The sequence below is a fragment of the Panthera pardus genome, unplaced genomic scaffold (assembly GCF_024362965.1).
Source record: "Panthera pardus isolate Hobbes unplaced genomic scaffold, ASM2436296v1 HiC_scaffold_20, whole genome shotgun sequence".
NCBI classification, from domain to species: Eukaryota; Metazoa; Chordata; class Mammalia; order Carnivora; family Felidae; genus Panthera; species Panthera pardus.
This window is the reverse complement of record NW_026526766.1, coordinates 86,995,512-87,010,371: the sequence shown is the minus strand read 5'-3', so window position 1 is coordinate 87,010,371 and position 14,860 is coordinate 86,995,512. Positions and strand designations below refer to the sequence as shown.

At 58.1% G+C, this 14,860-nt stretch overlaps 1 protein-coding gene across 3 annotated transcripts; it reads right to left on the bottom strand.

Moving 5' to 3' along the window:
- Positions 1 to 3,433: 3,433 nt before the first annotated feature.
- Positions 3,434 to 12,625, bottom strand: DOLPP1 (dolichyldiphosphatase 1). 3 transcript variants are annotated; one of them, XM_019420842.2, is made up of 9 exons: positions 12,495 to 12,556; positions 9,814 to 9,880; positions 8,933 to 9,033; positions 8,633 to 8,717; positions 8,445 to 8,544; positions 8,116 to 8,214; positions 7,435 to 7,563; positions 6,910 to 6,999; positions 3,434 to 4,933 (listed from the first exon to the last, which is right to left on the bottom strand). In XM_019420842.2, exons 2-9 carry the CDS (start codon positions 9,857 to 9,859, stop codon positions 4,897 to 4,899), a joined length of 687 nt encoding a protein of 228 aa, XP_019276387.1. In that variant the 5' UTR covers positions 9,860 to 9,880; positions 12,495 to 12,556; the 3' UTR covers positions 3,434 to 4,896. The 3 variants fall into 3 exon arrangements, with proteins under 3 accessions (XP_019276387.1, XP_019276385.1, XP_019276388.1); XM_019420840.2 differs by lacking the exon at positions 9,814 to 9,880 and having other exon boundaries at positions 12,495 to 12,625; XM_019420843.2 differs by lacking the exons at positions 7,435 to 7,563; positions 9,814 to 9,880 and having other exon boundaries at positions 12,495 to 12,625.
- Between the last annotated feature and the right edge of the window lie 2,235 nt (positions 12,626 to 14,860).

Genomic DNA, 14,860 nt, shown 5'->3' with positions numbered 1-14,860 from the left:
ATAGACTGTTTGTGGAAAGACGTCTCTCTCTCCGAGGGATGCTGGCCCTAAGGAAGGCGGGGGCGAAACCCTAAGAGCAGGATGCCAAGGGGGTGAGGGTGGGAAAGGCCACTGAGCCTCTGGATGAGGTGAACTGGCTGACTAGTGACAGTCACAGGACGGTGGGTCCTGTGGTTTTCTCCGTTTTTCAGATAAGGAAACAAGCTCAGAGAGGTTAAGGTCACCAGACCACTAAATGGCAGAGCAGAGGTTTCCAGAGGAGCCCCTGTAGCCAAGCACCCAGCCCCAACACCACACCCAGTCAGACGACCCAGGACAGTGGGTGGAGAAAGAAGGAGGCCATGGCTGGAAACGAGCCCAGACCCGGGCCCATAAGCTGGTGATGGAGGAAGACAGAGGGCCCCAGCCTGGGGGGCACAGGAAGGTGCCAACTGGACCAAGGCACTGATCAAGTGGAACTAACCTATGCCAGGCACTGGGGACTGTCAGGCCTGACTGAGCCTCCTCACAGCCCCACAAGGCTGGGGACTCCGTGTCCTCTTCTCTCTGAGGCTAGGAGAGGGACTCCTGTCCCTTTACCCAAAGTCCCCGGGAGCCAGAGGTGGGGCCCAGATAATGGGAGGGGGTATGACCCAGGGCTTGGCCACTCCTCAGGACCCCAGGGCCAGCAGGGCAGGGTAATGCCAAGGGAAGGCGAACGGTAGTGCCCTCTCGGGGCCTTGAGCAGGAAGACCTTCGAGAGAATTCCACAGCACACAGCCTTTGCTCTGCCGCTGGGGCGCTTAGGCTGACCCTTGGCCTCCCTGTGCCTGGGTGTCCTCGTCTATACAATGGAGGTGGTGCTCCTCCCTCTGGAGGCTCCTGGGACTCTCAGGAGCAGGTCCCGCAGCAGGAGCTGAGCGATTACCGATTACCGGGGAAGCCGCACCGCGGCGGCAGGGGGCCCACACCCAACCCGGCCTGGGGCAGCAGGAGAGCAGGGAGAGGGATCCAAGCCAAGGACAGTGCCTGGACAGATGCCCAGGACTCCGGAGGCTCAAGTGCTAAGAACTGCGTGAGTCCGAATATAAGGCAAGACCTTGTTCCCCAAAAAGCTAGATCCTTCAGGAGTGAGGGTGTCCCCTTGCCCTTGAGTGGTCACAGGCCTCATGCTACAGAGGCTCATTCCGTTTACTGGAGCCAAAAAGTACCGGTTGGGGAAAACACGTTTAGCAAAGACAACCCCGAGCAGCGTCGTGTGGAATGCATGAAGGTCCCCTGGCGGAACTGGCCGGTGGGGGGTAGGGGGAGATGAGGAAAGGCAAAGAAACCATGAAGATTCAGTCATTATTGCTGAGGCCGTGGCCTGTGACCTCACCCTCTCTGAGCGTTAGATGGGGGACAGGCAAGTATTCTGAAGGCCTCTGGACATTTGGGGAGGTAAGTGTTGGGGAGATCGCCCACTCCTACAGGATCGAGTTTTTAGATCCACCCGTTGGGATGTTACACCAAGAGGCACTTGCGTCTTGGGAAACAAATTCTGGGGACACCATCGTGCTCTTCGCCAGCAGACCCACAGCACTGTGGGCCCCCGGGAGCCCGCAGACCCCGAGGCCAGTGACACAGATGACGAACTCGTTTTTGCGGGTGGCGGTGGGTTTTTTGTGGTTCGTTTGTTTTTGCAAAATACGAGTGCAAAAGAGCAGCTCTATATTTTGTGCGATACATCATTAAATTTGAACATGCAAGACAATGAATGACTGAATGTTACTCGATTTTTTTACCTAGATCCATCCCCTAAAAGTTTGTCCACGTTGGCACGAACTTGATTTGGGCTCTCTTCACTGGGAAAGTGCAGGGATAGGAGTCTGCCAGGTGAAGTGACGGCAGGACCACCTGAGGCCCCGTCCGGGGGCCAGGCTAAACACCCGGCTTTCTCCCGAGACAGAGGAGGGTGTTTTAGGAAGGTGCTGAGGAATGCGTTGAAGGGGGGCCCGGGTGGGCTGGGGGTGGGGGAACCGTATGGGGAGGCGTCACTGCCTCCGGGGGCGGGGGGGGCCTGGCCAGTGGGGGAAGGCCGACATTTCAAACATGTTTACCAAGTAGAGTCGGCGAGGCTTGGGGACCAGACTGCAGGGGACGGGGAGGAGCAGGGCTGCCCGAAGATGGGGATGGTGGGCAGAGGGGGGTCACGGGGAGGGCTGTCAAGGGGGGTGAAGGCAGTGAGTCCACCCGGGACTCAGGGAACCCAGATGTTTACTCATTTTTGAGAGAGACAGACAGACAGACAACACAAGTGGGGGAAGGGCAGGGAGAGGGAGACACGGAATCCGAAGCAGGCTCCAGCCTCCGAGCTGTCAGCACAGAGCCGGACGCGGGGCTCGAACCCACCGACCGCAGGATCATAACCTGAGCCGAAGTCGGACGCTCAACCGACGGAGCCACCCAGGCGCCCTTTTTTAAACGTTTTTAAAATTTCATTTTAAACCCTGTCAGATCTCACTTTAGTTTCCCGTTCCCTACAGACATTTTCAAGTCTGTCTTTTATTTCCTTCGAACAGTGAAAACGATGTAGCCTGTGGCTGACCGTGCCGGTGCCGTTCTGGTCTGTACGGGTCTGCCTCCATTGCCTGCTTCCTGCGGGCTCTCGGTCACGACGCGGCTTCCTTCTGTACCTGGCCACCTCGCTCTGTATCTTGTGCACCACAAATATAAAACTGTTTACATAAGTAACTCAAATCTGGGGTGAAAGTGCCTCCAGAGATTTGTTTGCTCCTGCTGCGCACCGGGGGTGAGGTCACCGTAACCGAACGTCAAGGTTCTGTGGACTCAACAGGGATCCGGCCCCAGCCTCCAAGCTCCTGTGAGGACAGACAGTTCCGGTTCACCCTGCCCCCGAGGGTGTCCAGTGTAGCCCTATGGCACCTCTGCTTTGTGGACCAAGGAAGGACTAGACTGCCTGCCTGGGGCCAGCCCTTGAGTTGGACTTGTACCCAGCTCACTCCCACAAGGGCCTCCGCAAACATCCGGCTCAGTCTGCAGTTAGTTCTTGCGAAGCGAGATGCTCACCTGTCCACGCGCTCAAGAAAAACAGATTAGACAGTGGAGGTGGCAGAGGCTTAGGAAGGGCACCCATGCCCAGTCCTCAAGGGCTGTCACCAGAGGGGGAACGGGCCCGGGAGCAGGGCCAGAGCCAGCCAGGACCACGCAGCGGGGCAGAGCAGGACTAAGAAATGGGGAGACTGGTAACTGAACGGCAGACTGCGAGATCTCCTCAGACACCGGTGGGGAACGTCACAGAGGCGGTTCCGACCCCACGTTCGGGGGCTGGGAGGGACTAGAGGTCTTGGAGAGCTTATGATTTTATGGTGTTTGCCGCAGCCTTGCCCCTCAGGGTCACATGTCCCCAAAGGCACCCCCAGCTTCCTCTCATGAGTTCACGTGCTCAGGCCGCCAGAGTTCAAGATTTTATTTTAAAACAATAGTAAACAATTTCATTGATTTTTCTTAAATCAAACCACCTCACACTTGGCTTGTCTCAGGCAAAAAGTAAAAAATAAAAGTAAGAAGGGAAGGGGAGGAAAACGTGGGGACTGACCGACCTTCCCCAGAAATAGGCCCCTGGTCCTGGCATCCGGAATGGCTTTTGGACACTGTCTTGACCAAATGAGAAAAGAAAGCACCGGAACATTGTGCTTCAGCAGCAGATTAGGAACCTCCACAAAGAAAAAAGGGTGGGGTGGGGGGTGTAGAACACAGCTCCCGAGCAGCTTGGTTCGATTCTCGAAACTTCCAAAGAGTCTGGAAGCATCTCTTCTCCACAGCTCCATCTGAGAGTCAGACTTCAGAGATCGGGTTCCATGCTGGACAGTGGGGATCTGGGCACCCACACCCCGGACGCAGGCTTAAGGGCACCCGAGCAGGTGCCCAGGCTCTCGGGAGGGCATCGGGAAGGACAAGGGAACGTTCAGAGCACATGGAAGGAAAGGAAGGAAAGGGAAGGACAGGGACATCACGCACCCACGGCTCCACTCCCCTCACCCGGCTCCTGGTTCCTCTGCCCTTTGTCGGGGTGGAGATGAAAACTAACTGCTACTAGATGGCAGGACAAAAAAGAGCTGTAAACAGCCTGGGTTTGCTCACCCACATGTGCAGGCTCTTTTGTCAGAAGGGGACCATTGTCTTGGGGACAGGGGACCGGAGAAAGCCCTTGTGGTGCAGGGTCGACATGGGGTAGAGAACAATGATAGCAGCCGCCAGATGCGCGCTCTCTCTGGGCCCTGCCCCCCAGACAAGGAAACACTGAACGAAGTTCTGGAATGGCATTGGTGGCACGGAGGGCGTGGGGGGGTGCTTGTCTCCTCCTGGGCCCCCAGGCCACCTCTCAGGCCGAGGGAGCGGCGGTCCGTCCCCTGGGCCCAGGGCAAAGGGCCCCGGGGAGGCTGACCTCAGCCCCTCCTCTGTGTGCAGGGCATCCAGGGCAGAGCAGATGGGCCCTTCCCGCCCCGTCCCCAAAAGCCCATCTGCCTTTGACAAAACCAAAAAATAAATAGTGTGTATTTTTCACGCCACCTGGATTTCCTGGCCCTGCGACCAGGGGCGCAAGCCCTCCTCCTCTCTACGCCACACCCCGGTGCCCATGCCGAGGGCGCTTTCCGCCTGACCAGGGGCTGGCAGCAGCACAGCGAGGGTCTCTGGCCGTGTGCCCCTTGGCAGCAGGCCCTCCAGGGTCCCGGTTGAGGGGCCGGCTCGGCCCTTTGGTCCACCTTGTTCATTAAAATTAAAAGAAGAAAAAAAAGGCTCCACTTGGTGACTTGGGTCTGTAGAGGTCTCTGCTTCAACCCTCTGTCATTCTGTCCATCCTGCAAGGCATCATGCAGGCCAGATCTGGAGGCTGGACCCAGCCACACTCACCGGTCACTGCAGTTTCGTCCCCAGCTTACGTTGTCTGTTCCTGCAAAGTGGGGGATGGGGGTCAAATGTGAGGAGGATTCCGGGGCGGGGTCAAACGAGGGGACTCCTGGCACTCAGTGACCCATGCCCTCAGCTGTCCCCTCCCTATCCACGGTCCCATCAAAATGGGTGAATGCCCACCCCGGTAGCCCCAGTGATTGACTCAAGCTGGGCCGATCAGAGCTGCTGCCCTAGCACCTGGGATTTGGACCCTAGAGAGGATCGGTGTCTCTGGCCCGGGACTGTGTCCCAGACATCTCGGCTCTGGAGTTCAGGAACAGAGCCAGGAGACTGCGGCAGAGGTGGGGCCCAGGACGAGAGACCTGAAGCCAGAGGGACCTGGCTGGAATCCAACTAATTATGGGGATGACAGATAGGCCAGCACAAGCAGGGCTCTGTTACCAACAACTGAAACAGACAAAAGATAGCGGGTTCTCCACCTGGAAGCGCGTAAGCAAAGACAGAAGGACCGATGGATGTTATACAGGGGACTCGAGTTATCTGGTTGGAGGAAGGACTATATCCATGATGGGCCCAGCCACCTGGGGGAAGCAGGGATAGCGTCCCCCATCTTCTAACGGGGCTCATTGAGGCTCAGAAAGGAGAATGAATGGGCTTGACTAGAGTCCCACATAACTTTCAGAAAATGGGGGCGCCTGGGTGGCTCAGTCAGTTGAGCGTCCGACTTTGGCTCAGGTCATGATCTCGCGGTTTGTGGGTACAAGACCCGCGTGAGGCTCGCTGCTGTCAACACAGTGCCCACTTCTGAGCCTCTGTCCCTCTCTCTCCCTCTCTCACACTCCCCTCCGCTGCTCACAGTCTCTCAAAATTAAAGTTAAAAAAATTTTTTTTTAATTCGGAAGACGAACCATGCCCACCAGACAGATCCTGCATGATGTGGCCCCAGGCTCATCCCCTGTCCCTGTCCCCTCACTCCCTGAGCTCCAGCCACATCAGCCTCTGTCTATTTGGAAGACTCACCAAGTGTCATCCTGCCTCAGAAGCTTTTCGGGTGCTGTTCCCTCAGGATCTTGTCACGGGCTCTCAGGCCCAGGGCACCGATCACACAGGTGCTTCATTCCTCCTGTCCCCCCTGCTTGCCGTGACCATCTCGCTCTGTGCTACCCAACAGCCCGGCACAGAGCAGGTGCACATGGAAATTTTGGTTGATGAAGGCAGGTGGCGGCCAGCCAGGTGGGGTGGGGCTGGGCCAGGAGGGGCCCTTCCACCAATAATGGGATTGCTTGCCCTAACCCCCTCAAATCCCCTTTCCTCATGGATCCAGGACTTTGCCCTTAAGCTCATTAGGATAATTTGGACCACGATGCACCAGACAGATTTCTCGGATGCCGCAACACCCTGCCCCAGCCTGCCCCCGGGCTCCTCTCGCCAGCATCCCCCAGGAAACCTCCCAGGCTTACTCTGGAGCCTGGCCTCACCTCAGCTTCCCTTCTGAGCCTGGGGAGAAACCAGGCGTTCCTCAGCCCAGCTGACACCCCACCCAGGATGTGGGGTGAGTGGACAAGGACAGTCGAGTCAGGAGGCTCCAGAGCCCAGCTTTGCTCCCACTTGCTATGCATCCACGGGCAGCCCCTAACTTCCTATGCCTCGGTTTACCCATCTGTAGGAAAGCGTCTGGACTAAATGACCCCCAGGGGCATCCACATTCGGCAACGCTGAGAATCTCGGCTGCCCAGCTGTCTGGTTCTGAACTGCGGAGGCTACAAGCACAGCTCTGGGCCAGACGGCCTGGGTTTCTTGCCAAGCTCCCCCATCCACCATCTGCAAATCCCCAGTCAAGTGACTCCTCCTCTCTTCCTTTGAGCCTCCGTTTCTCCTCCGTAAAGTGGGCCCCAAGGGAGGTTCAATGAGGTAGTACAAGAAAAGTGCTCAGGCAAGTGCCTGGCTGTGGGGGAGCCCTCCGAAACAGGGGGCCCCACTGAGTCAGGACCCAGTGACTGCTGTCCCCTGACTCACCTGGCTTCTGCCCGGGTTACCGTGTACTCAAACCAGAGTACGTTGGGAATGAGGCTCGTGTCTCGGATGAGGAAGAACTCAGAGATAGGCCTGGAGAGACAGACACCCAGAAAGCCAGGACCGCATCAGGACGTGAGCCTATCACCAAACCAGACTCCCCCGCCAGTGCCTGGGGCTGGTGATGCACCCTCCCCCACTGCTCAGAGAGCCTTTGCCTGGCCTGTGACCCAGCTGCTGAGAGACCCAGACATGTCGCCAGTGTGACACTCGGGCAGAGGCACTGCCCCACGGTGTGCATAGCCCAGTAGGCCTCAGGCTGCTTCCTAAGTCCTTGAGAGCCTAGTTGAGGACAGAAAATGGTACCCTGGCTTCTGGGCTTGAGAAAACCCCTGGGGGAGGAGGATGCCAGGCAAGCAGGGCCTGCAGCCCATGCCCACCAGACGCGGGGACGCTAGGGCCCTCCCAGGGGGCCCGAGGCTGGGGGCAGAGGCGGGTGGGGCAGCCACAAGGCCAGGAGGCAGTTACCAGGCTGCTATCCTAGGGAACAGCGGGGTGAGGACCTCCTGGGTGAAGACGAACCAGGCGATGGCCATGAGGCTCCCGGCAACGCCCCCATAGAGCACCTGGCTCCAGGTGTGATACAGCAGGTAGACCCTGGGCCAAGGACAGAGGGAAGTTCATGAAAGCCAGTCGGCCACAGGCCTGCACGATCTCCCAGCCCGAGTGCCGGCTTCCCAGGGACGTATGTGTGCACATGGCAGGGACGCACGCAGATGGGACAGACTCCTGTGACTACACAGCCTCCAAGCTATTTCCAGAAGGAGGCAGGGGGTTGGACCCCAATGGCTGCTCCCCCAACCACAGAACTGAAGGGCTGGTTCGGCTGGGATCTGCCTTCTGTTCAGCCTTCGGCTCTGAGTTTGTCTCCAAGAAGCTCCTCTGGGACACTGGGAACAGATGGCTGATGTGTGCAGGTGTCCCCAGGACCTTGGGCTCAGCCCAGAGGAGAGAGCATGGACTGGGCTAGAAGGGGGAGCCGGAGTCCTAGCCCTTTAAAACAAGGGGCCTGGGACCCCCTTCCCAGCGCTGCTCTACAGGCTGTGGGACTCCGGTCCACACGGAGGTCCAACAGGGACCACAAATCCAGCCAGATCCCAGTGGGCGGGGTGGGGGTGGGGGTGGTAGGGGCTCTCCCTCCCTCCATACCTGCTATAGGAGACTAGAAAGGCCGCGGTGAGAAGACCCAGGGAGAGCACGTGCCTCCACAGCAAGTCCAGGAACCTGGCGTTGTTTGTTTGGTGCATTCTAGGAAAACAGGCCCATCAGGTGGCCTCAGCCCACAGCCTGGAGCCCAGGCCTCCCAAACAGCCCCCAGCCCTCTCCAAATACTGCTTGGACATGTCTTCCTTGGTGGCAGCTCCTCCCACCCCTGGCAGAGGCCAAGCCCCAAGGGTGTCCGAAGGGCTGAGAGTGAGTTCCTGGCAGAGCCCAGCCTGAGCCAGTTCAAGGCCACCCCGGCCAGAGCAGAAGCTTACCTTAAATACAGGAAAAGGAAGGAATAGACGGAGAAGAACCACATGAACTGGGAATGGCTGGAGGGCATCCCGTACTTGGTGCCCACTGCCTCGTGGGGGCCTGGGAGAAGAGAGCAGGATGGAAGGATGTAGGCGTCGCGGTAGCATCCTGACCTGGGCACCCCCAGACCCCACGGCCCAGGCCCTACCTCCACAGGGCCGTGGCTCCTGGATGACGTGTTTGATCAGCCAGTTGACCCCCTCGTTCAGTGCCAGGCCCCCGAGGAATGAGATCTGCCAGGAAGATATGTGGTCAGCTGGGCCTCTGTGCCTACTAGCCACCACCCAGGCCCAGAGACTGTGGCATCTGATCGAGCCTCCCAGCCCAACCAGTAAACAACCCAGAAGGTGAAGGCAGGGAAAGCAAAGTAGCTGGGATTAAACGGTGCAGAACCCCTCCTCCCTGGCGTGGGGGCAGCGGACGGCTGGGCAGGGCCGGGCTCACTCACCGTGTGCAGTTCCCGCTTGAATATGATGAGGGTCACAAAACCAACAATGACAAATACAGGGCTGAGGCTCAGGTAGGCAAGGAGGTGGCCAGAGAGATCACCTGGGGGGGAGGGGGAGGTTGGGGCAGACAGGGAGAACAGGATGAGCCACGCACAGTAGTCAGAAAAGGGGCCAGCACCCAGCAAGTCAAGTGAGGTCTGAGCCAGAAAAGAGGCCCCAGGAGGGCCCAGAGGGCAGGACCAGGCAGCCATGGACGCCTCAGTCAACCAGGGTACCATACCAACTCAGTCATGGGCACAAGCCCTAATGTGCATGGTTTAAAGCAGGTGCTTCACTGGCCCCATTCTGTGGATGAACAAACTGGGACCCATATGGGTTGCGTGACTTGCCTGGAGTCACACAGTGAGAAAGCGATGAGGTCTGGACTAAAATCCTAGCCTCGGGCCTGGTCCAGGTAGTAAACCCACCACCCAAAGCAGGAATTTGAACCCAGCCGGATCTGAGCTAAGAGGCCAGGCCCCGTATCCCAAGGCTGCCTGGCAGGCATACAAGGGCCTCTGGAACACAGTGCCGTGCTGGGGCTGCGCCAGCCTCGTCCTGGGCCTCCAGGGGAACCTGATCGTCTCTGGACCCTGCAGGCTCCCGATAGGGACCAAGTGAGGAGAGGGGCGAGGCTGCTTTGCCCAATATGGCAGCCTCTCCACTGGCAAAAAACTGGCACCTCCTACCCGCTTTTCACCCTGCTAACGGGCCTGGAAAGGAGGCCATGAAAGGATCAGGAACCCTTTTGAGAGCTGAGGACACTGAAACCAAGAGACAAGAGCCACTTTCCTCTTTGGTTAACGGCAGAGCTGACAGTGAGTCCAAAGGCTGCCCTCACCATCAGAGATTGGACGCTGCGTGGCTACTCTGGGGTCAAAGGGCATGCATGGCTCATGGAGCAGTTCCTGTGGCAGTGAAAAGGGGATATTAGCACCCACATCTTACAGCTGTGTGAGCTTTGATGCGGCCAGGCCTGTGAGACACCCAGCTCAGCCCCTGGCACCCCGGACACTTCCATGTTGGGAGAACCCAGCATGGGAAATGGTCCACACCACCAGCCTGGCTTCACACAGGCAGCAGGAAGGTGCCCACGCAGGGCTGAGCTCAGAGTCCAGGTTGAAGAGATAGATGCTCCCACACCTGGCCTCACTCACATCTATCCACGGCAGGACTGGCTTGGAACTGGCATGGGGGTGGGGGATAGGCCAGCAACCTGGGTCAAAGGCTAGTGCTGCCCCAAGCCCACTAGGTGACACTGGGTGAGGCCCTCCCCTTTTCTAGGCCTTTGTCTCCTCCCTCATCTACCTAATGGCCTCGTCCCTTCCAGCTCTGAGACTCTGGGTCTCTTGGCTACCCAGCTGACGCCTGGCCCGTCCCACAGCCGATGCTACCCTTGGACCCTCCCGCAGGTGCTGTAGAGACTCTGGCCTCACCACTCTGATCTAAGCCCCTCCATGGTTCCCTCTGCCCTTGGGATGAACCCCATCTCAGCTCAGCTCATCAGGCCCTGCAGTCCTCCCACCTCTGCCACAGTTCCCAGGACAGAACTCTAGCTCCCTGAATGATCCTGGCCCTGTCCCACTTCTGGACCTTTGCACACACAGGCTCCCCCAATCAAGATGCTGCCTGGGTTAATGCAACATAAATTAAGTACCCACCACAGCTGCAAAAAAAAAAAAAAAAAAGAAGAGAGAGAGAGAGAGACGTTCCTGCCATTGCAGAGCTCTAAGTCTGTGGGGGAATCTGTAACCAGGGCATCGCTTATGATGCACTCGTTAGTATAGATATGGGGTCAGTGTTTCTCCCTCTACACGGTAGGCTCCAGGAGAGCAGGACGGGGTCTCTACACCCTGCTCAATCCCCCAAGCCCAGTACAGCATCTGGCACTTAAGCAGGCTCAAAACTGATGCTAAACGAGTAGAGAAGGGGTGAAGGAAGCAAGGATCAGTGTGATGAGGGCACGAAAGGGGCTACAGAGGAGTCAGCAGAGGACTAGACCTCAGAGGAGGCCCCCAGACTCACCCAGGTCCCTCCTCCAGACACCCACAGTCCCTGCAAAGGGTCCCTCATCACAGCCTGTGTCGTGCCGCTCATGAACACCAGGTTCCTTCTTCTCATTTGTGAGCAGAGAAGCTAATCAGAGGCCACGGAGGGGAAATAATGAAGGTACTAAGGCTTAGGCAAGTTCCTTCCCCTCTCCAGGCCTCAGTTTCCCTCATGTAAAGTGGGTTTTCTTCACAGTCCATAGCGCAGGGGGCATATGGGCCTGTTCATCGTTCTAAACGCAGAGCTAGCTCAGGGCCTAGCACCCAGGAGGTGCTCAGCAAATACCAGCTGAATGAATGGTGGGCATAAATGGTGGGTGGGTGGGCGGGCAGGTAGAGTCCAGTGCCTGGCAGGGCTGCCCTGCCCCCAGTATAACCCAGCATACTTAGGGTCAAAGTTCCCTGGCATCCAGCCCTGGGGCCCTCAGCAGGGTCAGGTTCTCACATCTCTGCACCAGAGAGAAGCGTGAGTAGACCCCCCCACCCCCCGTCCTGGGGCAAATCAGGGCTCCATGAGGGGCCCCCAGCCTCACCCAATACCCAATCATCCTACCCAGGGAGGGTGGGTTGGCCCTGAGGGTCCTGGGAAGACAATATTAACTGCAGTTCCACGCTGAATGCTCGTTGTGTCCCAGGCATGGCACTCAGCATTTCTCACACCTCGTGTTGTTTCTACATCGCCACTAGAAGGAACGCACTGTGACCAGTCCCACTTTAGAGATGAACTGACTGAGGCACAGAGAGGCGAAGTCACTTGCACCAAGCCTCAGCCCGAACTTGAGCCCAGATACCTCTGATCCTAAGGCCCAAGCTCTACACCGCTCTACTAGCCTCCAGAACTGTCGCTAAAGGACCTCTCGGCTGCAAAACACAGCACTTCTAGAGATGCATCTGATTGGGAAACTCCAGAAATCAGATCCCAGGGGCCGCCTGTCCCCTCCTCCGGTTCCCTCTGTCGCGGAGCAGGGCCCTGCTCAGGGCGTGGCACAAGTACTCAAACAACGAAAAGCTTCCCGGCCTCGGTTTGCACACTCCCAGCAATGGGGAGCTTTTTGCAGCCCCAAAGCGCTGTTTGAAGGAAACAGGCACTCCCTGCACGCAGACGAGGGAGTCTGGCTTCTCTGATTCCAGGGAGGGCAGGGAAGAAGGACCCAAGTCCAGGCCAGTCATCCTTCCCCGCCTCACGCGGACCCCAGCCCCATTACAGCCCACCCACGTCCCGGGACCCGGGGGAGCGGCCCGACGGCGCAGCCGCAGAGTGCGCGAGCGAGCCGCTCACAATTTCGCCCAGCTCATCGCCGCACCACTGCGCCTGCGCGGCGCGCGCGCCGGCCGAACCCCTCCATGGCTCACTATTTGACAGTTCCCACCTCGGTCCCCCGGCGCCCCCTCCGCGGGCTCGCGCCGGCCGGAGCGCCCGGGGCTGATGACCCGGCCCCAGAAAGGCGTCCTGCAAGGCGGGACCGCCTTTTACCTGTAGGATATTCGACGTGGGTGAGGGTCACCGGCCGCCATGAAGCGGGGAGCGAGCACTGTCCGTCCGCTGCCATCTTACCCGGAGACCGGGCTTCGCCGAGCAGCCAATGGGGAGCCAGGGGGGCGGTGGTCCTGACCTATCACGCCGGGGAGGCGCCGCGTGCCCAATCGGAGGCCGATACAGGTACCGGCGCAGCCATTTAGCGTGCCGGCCCTGAGGCTGACCCGAGTGGCGAATCAGAGAGCCGGGCCCCGGAGCATGCGAGCCGACCGAGCCGGCGTCCAATCCAGGGCGAGCACAGGTAGGAGCCTGGCCAATCAGAGAAGAGGAGGGTCCCAGCACACAACAGAAAGGAGAACAGCCAATCATAAAGTGAAGCGGGCTCACGATGTGAGCAGGGCGGGCCAATCAGGCTCTAGCTTGGGGGGCGTGTTGAACTTTGGTGGGAGCTTTGGTTTGTCTGCAGAGGCTTCCCCTGCACCCCAAGCCCGGCCGAGTTTGGCGGGCGCTGGGCTCCCGTAAGAAGACATACTCGAAGCGGGGAAGCAGCCTCGGCACGTTGGGGTCAGAGCCGATCCACTTTTGCTTATGAGTAAACTGAGGCCAAAAACCCAGAAGGGACTTCTTTTTCTCTGTTTACTGGCCGGCGGCACTTCTGTTAAAAGTGTGTGGGGTGGAGGAGGGGACCCGCGGGGGCGGGGCGCACACTCGGCGCCCTAAATGCTTTACAGAACGGAAGCTTAACTGATGCTCGGCGAGGATGTTTAAGTGAAGTTGAGAAAGACTCCTTTCTTTCATTCCATTAGTAAAGATGCTTTGATTCAGTTACGTTTATTTTGCTTTAGGCATCTTGAGAGCATTTTATTTTATTTTTTTAATTTTTTTTTTTAACGTTTATTTATTTTTCAGACAGAGAGAGACACAGCATGAACGGGGAAGGGGCAGAGAGAGAGGGAAACACAGAATCTGAAGCAGGCTCCAGGCTCTGAGCCATCAGCCCAGAGCCCGACGCGGGGCTCGAACCCGCGGACCGCGAGATCGTGACCTGAGCGAAGTCGGACGCTTAACCGACTGAGCCACCCAGGCGCCCCTTGAGAGCATTTTAAACAAGAGGCCGGTTTTCCACCTACAGCTTAGTTTCCCGGAAACATTCCTCTCAATGGCCACAAGGCACTGCGTAAACAGCCACACCTTGCCACCCACCTTTCCGTCTCCTGTCCCCACGGTCTCTCCGGTTAGATTGAATTACTCAGGCCAAGCAAGATGCCCGGCCCTTCTTGTCTTCTGGCCTTAGTACAGGCTGTTGTGCTACCTGGAAAGCATCACCCCTTCTGCCCCACTTTGCCTAGCCAAGTCTGGCTCAGGTGTCTGTTCTCACTTAGAAGTTTCCGTGGCCAGGTGAGAGGCCCGCACGGGGTTCACAGTCGCAACCCCTCTTCTCCCTCAGCACTGGACCGTTATTGGTCTTGTCTGTCTTCCAGGAAGCAATGATTCTCTGACTTCATGCAGCACCAAGATCAGCTTGTAGAAATGCAGATTTCTGGGTCCCACTGGGGCCTGGGTTGATCCAGACTCCTGGGCCGGAGTCTTGGAGTCTGCATTCCTATGTATTCTGGGGACCCTGATATAAGTACGTCTAGCCACACGTGGAGAAGCCTGGGCAACTTGAAGACAGGGCCTGTTACGGATTTGAGCCTGGCCCAGACCAGTGCTAGAAGAAATGCTTGATAAATAGCATAAGACCTTGTGAGAAGAATAAAGCTGAGGGTTCCACCGACCAGAGGGCCTCAGTCTGCCACAACCATGCGAGCCACAACCATGAGCTGAGCTGGGCTGAGTCCCGACAGGATGGTGACTCCACCCACCAGCAAGCCATGAGGGCCCACAGATGCTCTCAAGTGTACTCAGCTCCCATACGGCCCAGCCTGAGTTGGTCTGGGTCAGCTGGCCCCACCTCCCTGTCACCTGCCCTCCACTCCCTCAGGCACTGCCATTATTAGCCTGTGAGAAGCAGGAGGTGTGAGGAGTGGGCTGTGAGTTTCCCAGAATAATTCTCTGGCGCAGGACAGCCATCCCGAGCCTGGCTGCTTTGCCCCTGCCTGGTCGGCAGCCATTTCACTGATGAGCAAATAGGCCTAAAGACGCAAAGCCCCTGAAACCCAGACCTATCTGACTCCAGAGTCCTCTTGCCTCAGGGAGAGTGTTCTGGAGGAAGTGACAAAGAGGAGGAACTCTAAATTGAGAGGGAGTTGTCCAGAGTGGGATTTTCCTGGCAGAGGGAACAGTATCAGCAACTGTCCTGACCCCACAGTGTGGCTGGATGGAATGGGCAAAAGAGAGGGAGGGGGCAGGTGCTGGGGGAG